Source organism: Sus scrofa, chromosome 1 (assembly GCF_000003025.6).
Source record: "Sus scrofa isolate TJ Tabasco breed Duroc chromosome 1, Sscrofa11.1, whole genome shotgun sequence".
Taxonomy (NCBI): domain Eukaryota; kingdom Metazoa; phylum Chordata; class Mammalia; order Artiodactyla; family Suidae; genus Sus; species Sus scrofa.
In genome coordinates this window covers 194,043,473-194,065,455 of record NC_010443.5, presented here as the reverse complement: position 1 = coordinate 194,065,455, position 21,983 = coordinate 194,043,473, and the positions used below count along the sequence as shown (strand labels likewise).

The 21,983-nt window shown below is 39.6% G+C and overlaps 1 protein-coding gene across 9 annotated transcripts in view; it reads left to right on the top strand.

Annotated features, from left to right (window-relative positions):
* Positions 1 to 21,983, top strand: part of SYNE2 (spectrin repeat containing nuclear envelope protein 2) — a 442,988-nt gene that overhangs the window by 287,095 nt on the left and 133,910 nt on the right. For all 9 annotated transcript variants that reach the window (XM_021074160.1, XM_005660039.3, XM_021074116.1 and 6 more), the window contains 8 exons: positions 45 to 189; positions 1,274 to 1,492; positions 10,004 to 10,269; positions 12,059 to 12,227; positions 14,782 to 14,937; positions 17,521 to 17,661; positions 19,652 to 19,834; positions 20,820 to 20,957. In XM_021074160.1, the coding sequence (XP_020929819.1) occupies positions 45 to 189; positions 1,274 to 1,492; positions 10,004 to 10,269; positions 12,059 to 12,227; positions 14,782 to 14,937; positions 17,521 to 17,661; positions 19,652 to 19,834; positions 20,820 to 20,957 (1,417 nt within the window). The remainder of the gene's footprint in view (positions 1 to 44; positions 190 to 1,273; positions 1,493 to 10,003; positions 10,270 to 12,058; positions 12,228 to 14,781; positions 14,938 to 17,520; positions 17,662 to 19,651; positions 19,835 to 20,819; positions 20,958 to 21,983) is intronic.

Here is a 21,983-nt window from a genome sequence, read left to right as displayed (position 1 = left end):
ATAAAACTTAACATCACTTTTTTTTCTTAATTGTGCCTCACTAGGTGTCTTGAAAATTACAAACATTATAGAAAAATAAAAGAGAAACTTTGCACAAACCTCAACCAGATGGAGACAATTCTTGGGCAGACCATGGCCCCATTGCCAGTGTCTTACAAAGAAGCTTTAGAGCGCCTAGAACAGAGCAAGGTAACAGTATTTGCAAGTCTCCAGTAAGACTGTGCAAAACATTGGCAGCAGGAACAGGTGGGTTCAAACTGAGTTGTACTCCAGAAAATTCCTGAAGCCAAAAGCCATGAGGAAAATGAAGCAATGGTTCTGAGATGTTTAATCAATTGGGTTCATAGGACAGTCTCTCCCAGTAGCATACTATTGTTATTAATCGTTCTTTCTAAAGCATATTAACCTCTCGTGTTATTTTGTTGGACGTTGCTGGATCAATGACAGAGAATTTAATGCAGCTATCCAAAGTGCTAAATTCTGGTTACTTCTTATACTCTATTAAAAAACAACTTGAGTTTTTGCTTATTTTCATCTCTTGGAATCTATGGAATTATGTTATTAGGATTTGGATAAGAATATTCTAAATCATCTGTGCTTATCATCCACCAGAAAACAAACAAACACAAAACCAGAAAAACCTGAATAGTGTGTTGGTGATTGATATACTAAGTATCACATGAATTAGCTACCTAGTAAAATATGAGAATTAAATTAAAATAACGAAATGAACTTCTAGGATACTTACCTTTGAAAACACTTTTTTACATAGAAAAATTGGTTTATGGGTAATAGTTCCAAATTCATGTGCAGTGTAATAATAGATAATTCTCATCTGTGTCAAATTGGCTTCCAAAAGGGTTAAAAAATAGATTACATAATATATATGGATCATTTAAAACCATTAATTGTTCAAGATTTTCTTTTGGCTTTTTTTTTTTTTTTTTTTTTTTTTTAAAGAGCCGCACTGGCGGCATATGAAAGTTCCCAGGCTAGGGGTTGAATCAGAGCTTACACCACAGCCACAGCAATGTGGGATCCAAGCTGCATTTGAGACCTACACCACAGATCATGGCAATGTCGGATCCTAACCCACTGAATGAGGCCAGGGATTGAACCTGTATCCTCATGGATGCTAGTTGGGTTTGTAATCCACTGAGCCACAGTGGGAACTCCATAATTATTCAAGATTTTAAACAGTCTATAAGTTTCAACATAATTCTCAGTTTAGAAAAATTCATTCCCTCCAATTCTTTTTCTTTGCTTTCTTAAGGCCTTGGTGTCAGATCTTATGTCAACCAAAGAGGAGTTCATGAAAATGCGACGGGTCCTGAGGCACTTGGGATCCACGTGCACACATAGTGACAGCCTCTCTCTGCTCAGAAGTATGTCGGCTCTGTGGGAGAGATGGCTAAGGTTGCTGGAAGCTGCCAAAGAATGGGAGATGCGCTGTGAGGAACTGAGGCAGGAGTGGAAATTTGTCCGTGAAGAAGTAAGTGCTTAATTTTCAACAAACCTACAGTTTCCTAACATATGTCATTTAATTTGTTTTATTATTTTCATTTTTTTTCAAGTCTTCATCCTTTCCCATTTGTTTATATCACATATATATAACACATAAATGTTTGTAGAGAGCAGGCCTAGTAAAATAAGAAATGATTCAGGAGTTCCCATCACGGCTCAGTGCTATGAACCCAATTAGCATCCATGAGGATGCAGCTTCAATCCCTGGCCTCGCTCAGTGGGTTAAGGATCTGGTGTTGCTGTGAGCTGTGACAGACGTAGCTCAGAACCCACTTTGCTGTGGCTATGGTGTAGGTTGGCAGCTGCAGCTCCAATTCAACTCCTATGCTGCAGGTAGGTACAGTCCTAAAAAGACCAAAAAAAAAAAAAAAAAAGATAAAGAAATGATTCAGATTCTTTCATGATAGTGGCATTTTTTTTTCTTTTGTATACCTTTTTTTTTTTATTATTATAGTTGATTTACACTGTTCTGTCAATTTCTGCTATACAGCAAAGTGACCCAGTTATACATACATATAGATTCTTTTCCTCACATTATCCTCTATCATATTCCATCACAAGTGATTGAATATAGTTCCCTGTGCTATATAGCAAGACCTCAGTGCTCATCCATTCTAAATGTAACAGTTTGCATCTACTAACCCCAAACTCCCAGTCCATCCCACTCCCTCCCCCTTGGCAACCACAAGTCTGTTCTCCACGTCCATGAGTTTGTTTCTTTTCTGTAGATAGGTTCATTTGTGCCATATATTAGATTCTAGATATGTGATATCATATGGTATTTGCTTTCTCTTTCTGACTTACTTCACTTAGTATGAGAGTCTCTTGTTCCATCCATGTTGCTGCAAATGGCATTATTTTGTTCTTTTTAATGGCTGAGTAGTATTCCATTGGGTATATGTACCACATCTTCTTAATCCATTCATCTATTGATGGACACTTAGGTTGTTTTCATGTCTTGGCTACTGTGAATAGTGCTGCAATGAATATAGGAGTGCATGTATCTTTTTCAGGGAAAGTTTTGTCTGGATATATGCCTAGGAATGGGATTGCTGATCATATGGTAGTTCTATATTTAGTGTTCTGAGGGACTTTTTTTTTTTTTTTTGGTGTCAATTAATTCTTAGAAATAAGTGACTACTTGTTCATTTTACCTTTAAAATCCTTATAGTGCGGATAAATTAACCACTCTTAAAAATAACTGTCTCTTCATCAACTAAAGGTTAGAATGAGGTAATATTCATAATAACAACTCATTTTGAAATTAATTACAGTTGTTGACTATGGAAATTAGCTGCAGTTGCTAGTTAACTAAGTTAACAATAACATAGTTAATTAAGCATTTACCTAAGAAATATATATGATATTCTTTCTGAAAACTGTCTCAAAGAAAACCTACGTAATGTATATTGATCACAGATGTTAACTGAACCATGGTTGAGGGCTAGGGCGTCACATATATTTAGAAAGAAAATTTAGTATAAAGTTATCCCAGAGTATTGTTTAATCTATCTAAAGGACCAGATATAAATGAAGTACAATTCAGAACATAAAATAAGGCCCAGCTCTAACTCCTGTTAAAATTCCTGCTGAATTTACTTGAGAGAAATATAAAGAATCAGTACTTGATTGGAAGTGTGTCACATGCTTTAGGATTTAAATGTTTACTACCATCATTTTCCTGCTTAAAACTTGATATTCTGGAAAATGAATCTCATTTTTGTGGTGCTCCTGGGGTTTGAATAGTAAATAGTCACTTGAATGTTAAAACCCAAAGGAACTTTGTAAATTGTCCTTTCAGCGGGGCTGCTAGCCTTGAGTTCTTTCCCGTTCATGGTGTCACTGAGTTCCTCCTGCACTCTGTGCTCTATGCCAGGGAGTCAGTTCACACATGATGCCACTGAATCTTTGCAGTGCCCTCAGGACTTCCCTATTATCACCATTTTCAAGATGGGAAATTGAGGCCCTGAGAGATTTAAGTTGGCACAGGCCTTCCAAGCTCATGATGGAACTGAGGCTGTGTGCTGGGGCTGCATGTACTTGCCTCATTACTATAATTTTAGAATCTGAACAGGGCTTTGCACTTGGTAAATGTTTGTTAAGGGACAGCTCTTACTCTAAGCTTTTTTTTTTGTTATATCTTTCTGTTGCTCTATATTGATTGGCAATCATATTTTATTAATTCAGGCCCCATTCATTTAGAACTTCATAGTTATTCATACAAGCCTGTGACAAATCTGCTAACAAAATGTGTTTTTCAAAGAGTAACACAAACACAGTATGTTCTCATGTAATAACAATAATAACAGCAGCTGCTAACACCTGATGGGCACTTATTGAGCCAGTGTTAGGCATAAGTTCCAAGCATTTTACATGCATTACATTTACAATTAATCTTCACAAAAATCCTATGACGTAGATCCTATGAGTTCTATGAGGTAGAACTTCAAGGTAGATATTTTACTGCCCTCATTTTATAGATGAGAAAGTGAGATGCAGTGAGATTGACTAATTTGCCCAGTCTCATAAATGAGTGGTAGAAAAAGATTCAAACTTACACTCTGTTTTTAATCACTAAACTATCAACTTAAATGATTTACACATGCCAAATTGATATAAGATTTAAAATAAGACATGTTAGTATCCATTCGATAAAAATTATATCATCTAAACACCTGTAAATGCAAGATTCTGCTAGCATGGTTAGTGATTTTATATGTGACAAATGAATAATGTCTGTATTAATCCAGCAATAAGTATCTTTATGGAAGAAAGGTTTTATATGAGTAGATATTCAAAAACACAAAGTCTCTGGCTAACTTTACAAATTAAAAAATTAATTTAAATTTTGATTTACCTTTTTCCCCCTATAATCTTACCTTCCTGGTTTCTTCAGCAGAATCTACTTGATTTAAGTATTCATTTCTGGTTCTTCAGGATCATCATTTTATGCTTCACTCATCATACTGTGTGAGAATAAAGGCATGTCTTCAAAGATAACAGGAGGTGTAAGGTGTCCTCTTCCCCTTGAACCAAAGGTCCAACATCTTTTCTGTTGTAGCTCCTGTTTTTGCTGGTTATAGGTTTTTCTGTCTCCTTCTCTGTGTTTACTTGCAGAACAATTGTGGTTCCTTCTCTCTTTCCAGACCCAACTTTATAAGTGACCATGAACGAAAAAGTGTTGTAACCAATTTTGTTAGAAGGCCCTGTCCAAGAAAGACCATCCAGGGCTCACAAAGCCTCTTCTAGATGGAAGAGTGAATGCATAATCTTTGTGGCAGCTATTTTACTAATTTGGGGGCTGTAACCACCCTTTTTGGTGTAAGGTTTGCTGTATTTTGATGCATGCATAAAGTCACATGACCACCAACAAAATCAAGACTTACAGCATTGCCAGCACCCCCAGAACATTCCCTGTGCCCCTTCTATTACCTTCAACCCATGGCAATCATTCATCTGTTTCACCATTTCCAGAATGTCATATAAATGGACTTGGGTAGTTTGGCCCTTTTTCACTAAGCATAAGGCATATGAGATTCATTTGTGCTGCTGCTTGTATCAATAGTACATTTAAAAAAAAAAATCATGAGTAATATTCCATTAGGCATGTGTACAACAGTTTGTTTATCCATTCACAAGTTGAAAAATTACCTGGCTTTGGGGTAAAATTATTATCCTAAAAATATTATTCTTCCCTCTTGAATTCTCCTCCTACTGACTTACCAGCTTTGTAGCAGAGAACAGAGCCTGAGATGGACTTCTAATCAGTTGGTTTATTTTTGGAAAGTGATCCGAAGGAACAGGGTGGGAGATAGGAGGACTGACATGGGGAAGGTTCGAGCCTTCAGTTGCTTTGCTCTTATTGGGTTCTGGTCATGCAGTTGCCTGTTGATGATTGTCACTGGCCATGGAAGCACCACGAGATGCCCCATTAAGTCCTGGATTACAGACCTAGTCCTTCAACCCTGGTGTCTATTAGAAACCCTCGTGTGCAGTTACCTCTGTCAGCGCGGTGATTCCTTTTGGCATACTGGTTCTTTTGGCAGCAAAACAACCTAGTGGAACCTGCCTCTCTTTTCCTGGTGGAAGTGTAGCTGCCGGTCTAAGAGCCAGTTTTTCAGTTCAACTGAATGTAAGTTTCAGGTGGTGGAAAGCAAAAGTTCCTGAACTGGGTCTCTTGGAGAGGAGCCAGTCTACCTCTGCATCCATGTATTATAGTGACTGGGGACCCAGCTGGAACCTATCGCTCAAGTGACAGGGCAGTTTATACCACAGCCTAACTCTGCTGCATTGCACCCTCAGCATTGGCAGCATTCTGATAAAGGGACCTGAGCAATAGTCACAAGTGTAGCATACACTCCCGCCAAATCCCCAAAGGCCCATTCAGTGATGTGCCTCTTTCTTTCTTTTTTTTTTTTTTATTTTCCCACTGTACAGCAAGGGGATCAAGTTATCCTTACATGTATACATTACAATTACATTTTTCCCCCACCCTTTGTTCTGTTGCAACATGAGTATCTAGACAAAGTTCTCAATGCTATTCAGCAGGATCTCCTTGTAAATCTATTCTAAGTTGTATCTGATAAGCCCAAGCTCCCAATCCCTCCCACTCCCTCCCCCTCCCATCAGGCAGCCACAAGTCTCTTCTCCAAGTCCACGATTTTCTTTTCTAAGGAGATGTTCATTTGTGCTGGATATTAGATTCCAGTTATAAGTGATATCATATGGTATTTGTCTTTGTCTTTCTGGCTCATTTCACTCAGTATGAGATTCTCTAGTTCCATCCATGTTGCTGCAAATGGCATTATGTCGTTCTTTTTATGGCTGAGTAGTATTCCATTGTGTATATATACCACATCTTCCGAATCCAGTCATTTGTCGATGGACATTTGGGTTGTTTCCATGTCCTGGCTATTGTGAATAGTGCTGCAATGAACATGCGGGTGCATGTGTCTCTTTTAAGTAGAGTTTTGTCCGGATAGATGCCCAAGAGTGGGATTGCGGGGTCATATGGAAGTTCTATGTATAGATTTCTAAGGTCTCTCCAAACGGTTCTCCATAGTGGCTGTACCAGTTTACATTCCCACCAACAGTGCAGCCCCTCCACAGCCCCTCCAACACTTGTTATTTGTGGACCTATTAATGATGGCCATTCTGACTGGTGTGAGGTGGTGTCTCATGGTAGTTTTGATTTGCATTTCTCTTATAATCAGTGATGTTGAGCATTTTTTCATGTGTTTGCTGGCCATCTGTATATCTTCTTTGGAGAAATGTCTATTCAGGTCTTTTGCCCATTTTTCCATTGATTGATTGGCTTTTTTGCTGTTGGGTTGTATAAGTTGTTTATATATTCTAGAGATTAAGCCCTTGTCGGTTGCATCATTTGAAACTATTTTCTCCCATTCTGTAAGTTGTCTTTTTGTTTTCTTTTTGGTTTCCTTTGCTGTGCAAAAGCTTTTCAGTTTGATGAGGTCCCATGGGTTTATTTTTGCTCTAATTTCTATTGCTTTGGGAGACTGACCTGAGAAAATATTCATGATGTTGATGTCAGAGAGTGTTTTGCCTATGTTTTCTTCTAGGAGTTTGATGGTGTCCTGTCGTATATTTAAGTCTTTCAGCCATTTGGAGTTTATTTTTGTGCATGGTGTGAGGGTGTGTTCTAGTTTCCTTGCTTTGCATGCAGCTGTCCAGGTTTCCCAGCAATGCTTGCTGAATAGACTTTCCTTTTCCCATTTTATGTTCTTGCCTCCCTTGTCAAAGATTAATTGACCATAGGTGTCAGGGTTTATTTCCGGATTCTCTATTCTGTTCCATTGGTCTGTCTGTCTGTTTTGATACCAGTACCACACTGTTTTGATGACTGTGGCTTTGTAGTATTTCTTGAAGTCTGGGAGAGTTATGCCTCCTGCTTGGTTTTTGTTTCTCAGGATTGCTTTGGCATGTGCCTCTTTCTTAGCAGTAGGGGTATGAACTTGATCTTCACCTCATAGAGGTCCTGCCTGCCCCAAACCCTGGGCCCCTGGGAACAACTGGTACTGAGGCTCCTGAATCTCACAGGCTTTATTTCCCACCCTCTGGTGCATCTTCCTGAGCATTCAGGTCATTTCAGTTAGCATGATGTCATAAATGTAGTTGACAGGCGTGATATTCAGTAATGTCAGGGTTGCAGGATGCCTGACTCTGAACAGAGAGTGGAAATGTTAGCAGCACTGGGACAGAATGTGATCAGTGTGCTGTGCAGTTAAGGATAGGGTCAGAGAATTTGAGGAGGGACTAAGATGGCTCTGATTTTCTGTGTCTTTGTTCTGAGTTCAGGGCTGGAACTCCGATTTCTTGATAATTGTTTTGTTTGGTTATGTATTTCCGAGTTCTCCAGTTAGCTGTGGTTAAGAAATACATGATTAGTAAGGTAATTTGGGCTGCTTCTCCTCTGGTGTACATAGATGTCAAGGTAATGACACACTGGACTTATTTTTTTGAGCATCTAGAGATTAGATGTGAAAGAAGAGAAACCTGTAGAAAAATTATCTAGTGCTTGCCCCACCCCTTCTACTTCATGGATGCAGGTAGGAGGTCCTTATTCTAATACCTTGTTGGTGTTTCAGGAGAAACAATTGCTTTAGTGAAATAACTAGAATCAGAAGGAGAAAGAAATTATGAAAATATTTGGTAGTGTTTCCTTCGGTTCATTTTATTTTATTTTTTAAGTAAATTTTATTGGAGTAGAGCTGACTTATACTGTATTAATTTCATGAGTACAGCAAAGTGAATCAGTTATATATAATACATATATCTGTTCCTTTTCAGATTCTTTTCCCATGTAGGTTATTGTACAGTATTGAGTAGATTTCCCTGTGCTTTAGAGTAGGTCCTTGTTACCTATCTATTTTATATACAGTGATGTGCATATGACAGTCTCAACCTCCTAATTTATCCCTTTTGCTCCACATTTCCCTTTTGGTAACCATGAATTTTGTTTCAAAGTCTTGGAGTCTTTTTCTGTTTTATATAAAATTTTTTGTATAATTTTTGGTTAGATTCCATGTATTAGTGATCTCATATGACATTTGTCTCTTTCTGACTTCACTTAGTGTGATAATTTCTAGTTCCATCCACATTGCTGCAAATGGCATTATTTTGTTCTTTTAATGGCTGAGTAGTATTCCATTGTATGTATGTACCATGTCTTCTTTATCCAGTCCTCTGCTGATGGACCCTTAGGTTGCTTCCACATCTTGGCTATTGTAAATAGTGCTGCATTGAACATTGGGGTGCACGTTTCTTTTCGAATTATAGTTTTCTCCAGGTATGTGCCCAGGAATGGGATTGCTGGATCATATAGTAATTCTATATTTAGCTTTTTTTTTTTTTTTTTTTTTCCTTTTTGCTGCTCCCACAGCATATGGAGGTTCCCAGGCTAGGGGTTTAATTGGAGCTGTAGCCGCCGGCCTACATCAGAGCCACAGCAACGCGGGATCCAAGCCACGTCTGCAACCTATACCACAGCTCACAGCAACGCTGGATCCTTAACCCACTGAGCAAGGCCAGGGATCGAACCCGCAACCTCATGGTTCCTAGTCGGATTCGTTAACCACTGTGCCACGACGGGAACTTCTATGTTTAGTTTTTTTAAGGAACCTCCATACTGTTCTCTTGGCAGCTGCACCAATTTATTTATTTATTTATTTATTTATTTTTCTTTTTATGGCTGCGCATTTGGCGCATGGAAGTTCCCAGGCTAGGGGTCGAATGGAAACTGCAGCTGCCGGCCTGCACCATAGCCATGGCAACAAAGGAGTTGAGCCACATCTGCAACCTATGCCTCAGGTTGTGGCAGTCCTAGATCCTTAACCCACTGAGTGAGGCCAGGGATCAAACCCTCATCTTTATGGATATTGGTTGACTTCTTAACCCCCTGAGCCACAATGGGAACTCCTGTCTGTACCTGTTTACATTCCTACCAACAGCACTAAGAGAGTTCTCTTTTCTCCACACCCTCTCCAGCATTTTTGTTTGTAGACTTTTTGATGATGGCCATTCTCATTTGTGTGAGTGATACCCCATTGTAGTTTTGATTTGCATTTCTCTAATAATTAGAAATGTTGGACAGCTTTTCATATGTTTTTTGGCCATCTGTGTCTCTTCTTTGGAGAAATGTCTATTTAGATCTTCTACCCATTTTTTGATTGGGTTTTTTTTTTTTGATATTGAGTTACATGAGTTGTTGGTAAGCAACACTTCATTTTAATCATATATCTACATGATCAATAACTGGGAACTGTGGGATTGGGAGAGTGGGGGAATATATAGGAAGATATATATTACTTTGAAGGAGGATATGGCATTGAGAATCCTTTAAAGAGCCAGTGTACAAAAATTATGATTGCCGAGTCCTGAAATGGTCAGAGTCTATTAGTGTATTTTACTTATTTTAGCTCTCTCTCTCTTTTTTTTTTTTTTTTTTGGCTAATTGAATTAGATTGAACGAGAAGCAATTATTTTAGATAATCTTCAAGAAGAACTCCCTGAAATTTCCAAAACAAAAGAGGCAGCCACCACAGAGGAACTCTCAGAGCTTCTAGACTGCTTATGCCAATATGAAGAGAATGTGGAAAAGCAGCAGCTGTTACTGGCTCTACTTCTGCAGCGCATAAAAAACATCCAGGGTGTTCCTGAAGGCTTAGGGTCCGTGGAAACTGTTCCTGCATCTCAAGAGATTACGTCTATGCAAGAACGATGCAACCAGTAAGATTTATGAAAAACTATTAAGGAACATGATTGACAACTCAGGCTTAAAATTGAGAAAATACCATGTTTCTAGAATATAAAAATGTTATAAAATAGTGACAGATAACAGGACGGAATTGAATTGAGTCAACACTGATAGGTATAAAAAGGATGGAAAAGGAAAATACTAATGATAATTAAAACAAGCATACATTCTTCATCCTGGTATTACTGTGGATGGATATCCTTCAATTTTTTTTAATGTTTGCTATTTTTCTGACTAAGTAATACATATTTATTAAAGGAAGTTTAGAGATTCTGGACAATTATAAAGATTAACATTAAAAACTACCTTTAACTTTTCTCCTCAGCAATAATTGATTTTTTTCTCACCTTTTTTACTATGGTTATATTTTTAAACCAATTATGATCATCATATACTATTTTTTTTTGTTTGTTTGTTTTTGTTCTTTTACTTTTCAGGGCCACACCTGTGACATATGGAAGTTCCCAGGCTAGGGGTCAAAACAGAGCTACAGCTGCTGGCCTACACTGCAGCCACAGCAACTTGATATCCGAGCCATGTCTGTGACGTACACCAGAGCTCATGGCAATGCCGGCCACTAAGCGAGGCCAGGAATCGAGCCCACATCCTCATGGACCCTCGTCGGGCTCCCTATCACTGAGCTGTAATGGGAACTCCATAGTATACTGTTTTGTAATCTGCTGAACCATTTATCAGCATTTTTTTTATGGCCTCACCTGTGGCGTATGAAAGTTCTGAGGCCAGGGATTGATTCCAGCTGCAGCTGTGACCTAGGCTGCAGCTGTGGTAACACTGGATACTTTAACCCATTGTACCAAGCCAGGGATTGAACCTGTGCCTCTGCAGTGACCCAGGCCACTGCATTCGGATTCTTAACCCACTGCACCACAGCGGTAACTCTAGCATATTATGTTTATTTTCCTATGCTATTAAATGTTTTTTAAAACATAATGTGTATGAGTTCCCTGGTGGCCTAGTGGTTAAGGATTCAGCATTGTTACTGTTGTGGCTTGTGTTCAGTCCCTGACCTGGGAACTTTCACAAGCTGTAAGTGCAGCCCCTCCCCCCCAAAAAAAGGAAAAAAAAATAACTATGTAATATTTCACCATGTGGCTATACCATAATTTATATAACCAAGCCCCTAATACAGAATGTTTAAATTTTACATGTAATTTATTTTACTTTTATAAAATCACTGTAGGGACTATTCTTATTCTAGAATCTCTTTCTGCCTCTGCAGTTAATTCATTGAGAAAGATGCCAAGAAGTAGAATCAATGGGTCAAACAATATATGTTTATACCTAGAAATGCCACATGGTCCTCAGGAAAGATTTTACCCACTTAAACTCCTCTACTAACATAACATGGTGGCTTCATCCACGGCTGGTGGGGTCAGCGCAGGTAGAAAGCCTAGTGGGGTCTTCTGTGATTCCAGGAGCCCACATGTGACTCCATTCACACCACTGAGTCAGGTTCAGTTGAACTCAAGGATTACATGGAAAAAAGAGGATAGAGATCGCAATTGGAATATAAAAGTGTGAAAAGAAAATATTTGGGAATGCAAGTTTTAGAGAGGTTTTTGATTGATAGAATTTGATATATGTTGTATATGTAGTATACAAATCATTGAAAACTGGTACTTTTCTCTTAGGGAGAAATATCTTTTGTGAGCTATGCAGACATTTTATTAACTGTTGAAATAAAATTATTGCACAGAAATACAGGCTAGAGGAACAATTTTTTTTGATATTATATTTTAGGCTTTTTCAGAAAGCTCAAAAAATTAAGGAATTGATGCAGAATGAAATCCAAGAAAGACGTTCCTTTATGAAAGAACTAATTACTTTGAAGAATTTTTTTCTACAGACTGCAACATCTTTCCAAAATATGGAATTACAAGGCCACCCAGAAAAGGCAGAACAGCTTGAGGTAAGAGAGGAATGAACTAGTGAATGTGGCTGATACCAGCCCCAAATTTTGAATCCAAAGTCTTGGATCAGAGGTGACTCTGTGGCGAATTAGAGGGGGGCCTAGGAGAGAGGAGAGCATGTGCAATGGCCTTGCGGTATAGTGTGGCAGAGCTGCAGGAGATCAGTATGGTTGGGGTACAGAGAGCAGACTTGAGGCCAGGTTGGGAGGTGGACCCGCCTGGACTAAGCAGCCCCTTTTCAACCACATTTCAAGTGTGTTTGGTGAACCGGGGCCTCAGACCACTCTTGAGTAGCATGTTAGACAGCTGGCTTTAGCAGGCTGTAATACCCCTCTCTAATGGGGTGGAACCGATTTGACTCACAGTGCTTCTGCCACCAAGTGTGTGGGACTTTTCCCCCAACATCAGACTATCCTCCAGAGCTTTGGACACCACTTGAAACACCAGTTCATTCAGACACTAACTACCAGGAATTGGTACAGACCCCCCGGCTAAGGGCTCAGCCCCACAAGACCGTTGCTACTTCAGATGCCATTTGTACTTCTTGTGGTCTGTGCAGGCAGGTTGGAAAAAGGAATTTTCTAGCATCTCAAGGTGAAAAGAAAGAAGAGTTTATTCAGATAAGAATCACTGCTAGCGCATCGGGAGGACTTTCTCATAATCAGGGAGAATGGATGCTGAGCATGTGGTTATGCCTGTTTTTATATCCCAGGGAGAGGCGAGGTCTCAGGATACATCTGCTGACCTGCTGATAGGTTGGAGAAAGAGGGGTCTTAGGAAACACTTGCCGGTTGGTTGGGGACATCTAAAGCCCTTCAGAGGCAGAGTAAGGAGTGGGCCACATACCTTTCCTAGTAGAGGCAGGAAGGAGTAGGCCAGGTTACTCCAGGTGGGGGAAGGGCATTACGGTGAGATGGGTGGGGTGATGGTAATTCTTGTCTTGGCCGGAGGCTTTGACTTCCTCTCCTTGAAGAGGCCTTGAAGTCCAACACTTCTGACTTACAGGCTATGAAACAAGGGTCCATGACCACTTCCTTGGGTTTGTAAATTTACAGGAAGGCACTTACTATTATTGGGTTATCAAAAAGAATACAACTCAGAAACAGCCAACTGGTCTACATGTACAGGGGAAGGGATGGGGAAGGGGCATGGAGCTGCCCTGCCCTCCCTGGATGGGTCACTCTCCCACCACCTGGATGTGTTCATCAACTCCAGAGCTCTCTAAAACATGTTTTGAGTTTTTGTGGAGGTTCCACTACAAAAGCACGATCCATTAAATCATTGGCAGTTGATGATTGGCTCAGTGGTTGAGAAAGGCTTGTTATAAATAACAAAAGACCATCCTCTCACCCCTACCTAGAAATTCCAAGGTTTTAGAAGTTGTGCCAGGACCAGGCATGAAGACCAAATATATTTATTTATACCATCATGTTTATGCAGAGGCCAAAGGTCATTTTCAGAATGATCCCTTTTCATTCTACTCAGTGGTAACAGGCAAAAATGACATTTGGAAGTTTGTTCCAAAATTGCATGCTGTTGTTAACCAGAGCTTTTGATTATCAGTGCTGGCAAAGGAAATCTCCTCCCTCACAGAAGCAGTCTTTTTGGCAAAGCCATTTAATTGTGGCTCTGTGCTCCAGACTGGGTCTCTATAAACTAGGAGCACACTGTCCCTCAAACCCAGTCTTTCTCCAAAGGACATTGTTCTGTAACTTTTCCCCTCTAGATTTGTTCTCTGCTGAGGGTTAAGAGAAAGAAAGCTATGACACATCTTGGAGTCATTTAAAATTGTAATCATCCTGCTGTCACACAAATAATGCTACTGAACAGCTACTGTAAAAACAAAAAAACCCAAAAAGCCACAGTAAAGTCAAGAAGTATTTTTCCATTTGATCTTTGGGAAACTTTCCCAAACAAATGAGTTTCTCCTTTGTAATTAGTTCAGGAGAACGTGGATCAGATTCTGTTTCTAGGCCACGACCAATAGACTATTTGTTCAAGTTTCTTTTATCTCCTAAAAACCCACATTCTTTGGAAGGAACTGGAACCCTCCCTTTTGAAAGAAGTTGAGCCTTGCTGGGCTGTCTAATTACATGAAAGCAGACACTTTTGCTTCAAGTATGGGGCTTTTAGTGGCCTTGAATCATTGTGATGATAATGTAGGAAGAAGCAGAAATGGCAACAAGTTAGTAACAACAACAACAAAAAACTTCTTTGAAACTTTTCACTACTCATAGCTTTTTAGATGGAGACTACAACTGAGACATAATTAAATCCTAGTGGTACTTTAGGAAGAGGAAAATGTGGTAATATCTTTTCAGAACAATGATTTCACACTATGAAGAGATATCAAGTTTAATTCTTACAAATTGGAAAGCATCATCTGAGCAAACTGAGTATCTCTCGGGGTTAATCAGCTTGTATCAGTAGTGAGGCTTTGTCATGCAAAATGTGCTCACTTAAATCCTTAGGATATGAGGGAAAGCTGCTTTCATTTTTAGAGTTAAACTTTTTCCCTGTCCTTGTGAGCATTTGAAACTCTTGATTTTTTAGGAGCTTCAAAGCATTCTTAAGAAAGGGAAGTTAACTTTTGAGAATATAATGGAAAAGCTGCGAATCAAGTATTCTGAAATGTACACCATAGTTCCTGCAGAACTTGCATCTCAGGTGGAAGAATGCAGAAAAGCTTTAGACGACGTAGATGAGAAGGTAATAATGATGTTTGTATTCATGTTATTACTTATGGGGGTGAATGAAGATAAAAAATGTCACTTAAAAACATCACATTTTCAACTGCGCTGATTTCAGCTATGTCTATTTTTTAGAGTTTCGTTGACTAATGATTTTGTGTATTGAATACTGAGATAGAGTTGCTCTAAATAAGTGACCGTTAATAGAATTAGATAGTCTATTTATCTTAAGTTATCAGGATGCTTAGATTTTTCTTCTCTTGCATTTAGAAATAAAGTTATGTATTGTCTATTACTTTTTTTTTTCCTCCTTAGAGAATCATTTTAAAATTTTGGACATAAATAATACTTGGCTTTAAAGCATATTCCCTATGAACATTTTGAACTCGCAACCAGGGGCAATAAATATACATTTCACAACTCACTAGCAGCACTTAACACATTCATTACTAGCACTTAACACGCAGTATCTTTCTAATGATGATGGTAACAGAAATCTCACAAAGCCATACCCAGGCAAACCTTTATACCTGAAAGTCCAGGTTGGGAGAAAGAGTGGGAAATGTTTCGTAGTACTTGGAGACTTACGTGTTTAGCAAGACAATTTAATTGTATTATTTTAAGGCTGCCCAAATCCAACATAACAAAAGGTCCAACATACACAGAAGAATTTTTATATTGCTTTTTGAACCCTGGAATACCTATAATTTAATAAATAAAATAGATAATAAATGCACATAAAAATCAGGTTTCAAACTGTGACAGATTTCTTTAGGAAATCTAACCCATGTAAAAACATGTAAATTCCTGATATAAATTACAACAAATCTTGTTTATTTGACACACAAGATAGTCTGTTATGAGGTACTCTCATAGGATCGCCTACTATTGATTTTAAGAGAATCCTAAATGTTTTGAGAGGAACTAAATTGGTTCTCGTAACTACTTCTTGTGAAAATTCCTAGCAAAGTGAATTAATAATCAAAATCTACCCTTTCAATTTAGGGTTGAATTTCAACTGTAACTTTCATATTTGTATATGTTTGTAACAATCAACACTAGTTTTTATTAGGGGATGTGTCTAAAGGATGCAGGCAGGTGACATAGTACCATTCTGTACAGTTCAGATGGCTGTGTACTTTACCTAAATCATGATCTCTCCTAGTGTACAAAAGTGATATGCATTTCTGCTGGGAGAAGAATTGCCCCAAATATTAGAAAGCTTCATTTTATGGCAATTTGTTACATAGGAATAAAAACTAATACAGCAATAATAATAAAAAAAAACTAATACGGCATTAATTTTCTTCCTAAAAATCTTGACTATGGTATGGTCTGTGGAATAAAAACATTACATAAAATATCAGCAACATCTGGGGGCTCAGAGCTTCTCAGGAGCAGTTCAGCCACTGACTTATTATGTGTGGCTTTAAGGAAATCACTTAGCCTGCATTTCATTTTCTGCATCTGTGTGCTATCTGCTTTGGAAGGTTTAGTTTCAGTGGTTATATAGATACAGTAGTTTTAAAAATGAATTAAAACGATTATACAAAAGCATTAGGTATTATTTGGTTATTTAGTGACTACTTGGAGAAAACCTTATCACCATAGCTTTAAACAGCAAGAACATGACCTAATCAGGCATTTGAAAAATGACACAGTCAACATTCATTTATCATCTCTCCTAGCACAATTTATTTTCTTAAGGAACTCATTCCGATAAAAAAATTACACTGTTTCGCAGCTAGATTTCTAATTGCTGGGGAAACATACACTAGAGACATTCACACAGAGAAAAACTAAGCTTTTCTACTGCAAGAAATAGCTAGTTTTAGGTATTTCACCCAAATGAATACTAAGGTGAGAATTACATGTTTAAAGTCAGATTGAGAATGTTTGCTTTTATTGAAAACAGATCTGTGCAAAGGATTCTCCAATAAAATCGAGAGGCAATATAATAAATAATTTATCTCCCAGGAATTCTTTCCTATTATTGGTTCCCTTGGTGGGGGGTGATTCAGATTCTACCTCTCAGTAGTTTTGCTCAACCCAGCATGTATCTGCAGTATGTACTCTGGATTACATTTAAAAAATTTTTGTTGGATGGTTTTCTTTTCTTTTTTTTTTGGTTGGATTTAAAAGGTCTGGTCTGGAGTTCCTGTCATGGCACAGTGGAAACGAATCCAACTAGGAACCATGAAGTTTCGGGTTCCATCCCTGGCCTCGCTTAATGGCTTAAGGATCTGGTGTTGCCATGAACTGTGGTGTAGGTTGCAGATGCCGCTCCGATCCCATGTTGCTGTGGCTGTGGCGTAGGCCAGCAGCTGTAGCTCCGATTAGACCCCTAGCCTGGGAACCTCCATACGCTTCGGGTGTGGCCCTAAAAAGACTAAATAAATAAATAAATAAAGGGTCAGCACAGCTGCCATTTCCTAGTCTACTAATCTGCCTTCTTAACAAAGCATTAGGAAGATTTGGAATTTCCACCCAGCCCTTAAAGACAAGTAAAATCACAAAATGTGTGACTACCTCTTTTATTGTTTGAACCTCTAAATAGAGTGCCAGAAAACATTCCCACTGTGGCTTTCTCCCTTTGCAACAGATTAGCAATGAAGTCTTGAAAAGCTCACCATCGTACACAATGAGTAGAAAAATAGATGAAATTAATAATGGCCTTCGTAACGTTGAAAAGATGTTGCAGCAGAAAAGCAAAAATATTGATAAAGCTCAAGAAATTCAAAAGGTAACATCCTCCCTTAACTTACGCATTTGGTATATTCCCTGTTCATCAGTCATCACAGGGTTCCTAACTCAGTTCAATGGGGCCTCCTTGCCAAGAGTGTCACCTTCAGAGGCTCGGTGGAGAAGGTTGCATTTAAGAATTGTTCTCCGTTTTTCCACGGTGGGAATATGCCCAAACTCCTGAGAATGTATGATTGTGATCTAGCCTTTTCACGAGTTGAGGAAAGTGAGGCTCTTACCTTGGGAAGACTGATAAACAAAAAATATTCCAACAGGATATGAATAGTGTTAACAGCTTTTCCTTGGACTGCCAAGGAAAATAGAAATTCCAATTTCATTTCTCTTGTAGAACTATATTCTACTTCTTAACTTCCAGAAAAACTCCTGTATATGGAAAACATTCTTATTCTACTCTGTACTTTTAGGAAATATTCTAATATGAATGAGGACTTAAAAAAATAGGGCTAAGAGGATAGATCTTAAAAGTTCTCATTATGGAGTTCCCTGGTGGCTCAGCGGGTTAAGGATCTGGCATTGTCACTACCGTGGCATGGGTTCAATCCCTGGCCTGGGAACTTCTACATGCCATGGGCATTGCCAAAAACTAAAAAAAAAAAAAAAAAAATTGTTTTCATCACAAGAATAAAAAGTTGTATCTGTGTATAGTGTCGCATTTTAACTATACTTATTGTGGTGATCATTCTGCAGTATATACAAATATTGAACCATTGGATTGTACACCTGAAAGTAATAAAATGTTATGTGTAAATTATACCTCAATTTTAAAAAAGTTATCTTCAGAGAGGTCTCACTTCATCTTGCTTCCCTCTGTTCCCTCCCTCTCTGCAATTAACCCTCCCTCCTTTGGTTTTAAATTTTAACTCTATTATGTCTCCTTGGGTAGAAATAATTATAAGCATTAAAAGAAATAATTATTATATGTGTCCCCTTTCATGTAAGAAGACATTAGCTATACTCTCTTAAAATAAAATGGATAAATTTGCTCACAAGTAATCATACCTGCCTTTGACATAGCAGCCCCCTCTAAACCAACTGTGATGTCAAAGGATTTAATTAAATTAAAAAATAAAAATAGGTCAGACTATCACTTACCACTGGACAAAATCTCAGGCTTTCACTAAGCAATTTAACCAGATTTCCCATTTCCAGAAATTATATCCTTATACAGATATTAAGGAAGAATTGAGGGATTTCCACTGTGGTGCAGTGGAAATGAACCTGACTAGTATCCATGAGGATGCAGTTCAAATCCTGGCCTTGCTCAGTGTGTCAAGGATCCGGTGTTGTTATGGCCAGGGCTGTGGTGTAAGCCAGCAGCTGCAGCTCTGTTTCAACCCCTAACCTTTTTAAGGCAGGTGTGGCTTTAAAAAGCAAAAAAAAAAAAAAAAAAAAAAAAGTTGAATGTTACATTTGAGATTTCCTCTGCCCATATAAGTCCAGGTTTAAATCCAACCTATTGGTTTCTTGAGCCAAAAGAAGTTGCTACTAATACATGTGGATAGAATTTTCTGACACTGCATTAGTCTTGAATCACAGCAGAATTTTCCTTTACCAGTTTTCTTTTTGCATTTAATAAGAATTGGCTTCTAGATTAAGTACATGTATATACTGGTCTAAATAGGTTCAGGTATTTTCTTAAGCCCTTTTAAACATAATGTTACCTCATCACTCTTGAAAGATGAGGGTTATGTTGACCTTGTTTTGGTGTCCTTCATCTCTGGAAATGGCCAGGACTTTCTGCTCCCTTACAGCTAATTGGTACTGAAATGAATGCTGTTAGAGTTACAAGACCTCAGAAAAAGCGTTTTTCAGTTCAGGTCACAAGTGGTTGCTGGGCAGAAGTAAAAAACTTGGCCTGCGATACCATCTCTGTGATGTCGTTCTGGTACCTTTCACAAATACAGATACTGTGTGAAAATGTAGAAATTCCCTTCTCTTCATCCCAACTGATTTAGGATTTTCTTCTCCAGAAAATGTGGGATGAGCTGGATCTCTGGCATTCCAAGCTAAATGAGCTGGATTCTGAAGTCCAGGACCTTGTCGAGCAGGACCCAGGACAAGCTCAGGAATGGATGGATAACTTGATGGTTCCTTTCCAGCAGTATCAGCAAGTGTCACAGAGGGCAGAGTCGCGCACCTCCCAGTTAAACAAGGTAACTCCCGCTGGCCCTGCACAGCTTGTGGTAGTGGTGAGGTGGGTCTGAAACGAAACAATATTCAGAGGCAGCCAGTTTCCTGAATTACCACCTTTAGGACCTGAAGCTAGAGTCACCCCCATAGTTTGAGTAGGCATCACAGGGATAGATTTCAGTGATGGCAGAGGCAGAAGCAAGAATCTAAAGTCAGACCATGGTAGGAGTTCAGGTGAACACTGGGCTTCCTGACAGGTAAGGGTATCTCAAAGGTCTGGGGAGGGAGCTGGAGAAAGGACATCATTTGGGAACAAGATGCCCCTGCCTTCCCTCCCATGAAGCAGTCATGGTTGGTGAGTTGTGCATGTGCAAGAGCAAGGCTGGAGCCTGTTCTCAGAGGAACCGGGATACTGTCCAATGAGGCTCCGTGTGGGAGGACCTCATCTAAGTGCAACTTTCAGAATGGAGCAGAAAATGGGAACCAGACTCGTGGCAACAATAACTGGGAATCCTTTCCAAGGCCCGTAGAGTGAGGGTAGAGCTTCCTAAATCCTTCCTACCTCAGGGCAGGAGGAGCTTTACAGGTTGAAAGATCAAAACCTGAAGGGGGAGGCAGATGGCCCAGCCGTGGGGAGTGGAGCCCTGGAAAGCCTGACCCTGCTGACCAATAGCACCTGCTCTCCATTCAAGAATCATTCAGCTGGAGGGAGTTCCCATCATGGATCAGCAGGTTAAGGACCCGACTGATATCCATGAGGATTTGGGTTCGATGCCTGGCGTCACTCAGTGGGATAAGGATCTAGCTTTGCTATGAGCTGGAGTGTAGGTTGCAGATGTGGCTTGGACCTGGTATTGCTGTGGTTGTGGTGTAGACCAGCAGCTGCAGCTCTGATTTGACCCCTAGTCTGGGAACTTCCATGTGCTGCAGGTGCGGCCATAAAAAAACAAAAAAGGAATCATTCAAGTCGAGGAGAAACCATAGATTGGTGCTGCCTCTCTTTCACAGGCCACCATTAAGATGGAGGAATATCATGATCTTCTGAAGAGCACTGAGGCTTGGGTAGAAAACACCAGTCGCTTGCTGGCTGACCCTGCAGACTATGACTCTTCAAAGACACTCAGTCACCATGCAGGCACCCTTCAGGTGAGTGTTCTTTCAGTGTTTCTGGGTGTCATAGAATCTGCAGAAGGCTTAGTGACTTGACTGTCATGATGCTTTTCCCTCTTTTTTCCTGAAAAAGCAACCTGATCTGCAAGCATGTCAGATGACAGAGGGAAGCTTGGGAGAGTGGCGGCCTCTAGATTGGGCTTTTGGAGACCAGGATCTAGTTCTTTCTGTCCGATAAAGACTTCATGACTTTTTGGTTAGTTTACTGTGCCCTCCACGGGCCATGATTCTCCCATCTGTGAAGTCAGGATATTGTGCTGAGTGGTGTTTAGGGGTTTAGTAGGAAGAATTCCAAGACGGATCCCAGTGTTCTTGTTCCCTGGTACATACAACCTGTATAATCCCCTTACCTTGTGTGTGGCAGGACCAGTCAGTCCATGGACTAGGTTCTATCAGGTACCTAAGGCTATGGGATATGACTCCCATAGGTATATGACTGATCATGGATGGTAGCAGACTGAAGAGAAGGTCTCCTGCTGGATTGAATAAGTCAGCCGCCTACTATGGGAGGGCCCTGGGGCCAAGACCAAGAGTGGGCTCCAGAAGCTGAGAGTGACTCCCAGTCAAGAATTGCAAGACAGCTGGGATCTCACTTTGACATGTGGATTTTACCAACAACCAGAGTGAACTTGGAAGAGAAACCCACACTGCCAGTGGCACCTTGCTTGCAACCTGGGACATACTAAACTGTGCCTGGAGTCCTGAGCCATGGAAACCAGGAGATAATGAGTTTGTTTTATTTCAGGCTGTAAGTGTGTGGTAATTCATCACACAACATTAGAAAAATAGTCTGGCGTTCCTCCCAGGTCTAGCATGCATGGGTCCATATTTCCCGTCCTTCCTGGTGCCCCGTGGGGGCCCTGTCCCTGTGCTAACTTAAAGACGGAACAAATGGAAGTATTTTTCTCCTCAGGGCCACGATGGCAAGAGATCTTTGGATGCCAAGTATTGGCTTAAATTTTCTTGGGAAGGCCTATCTCCCTTCTCTCGTTATTCAGCTGC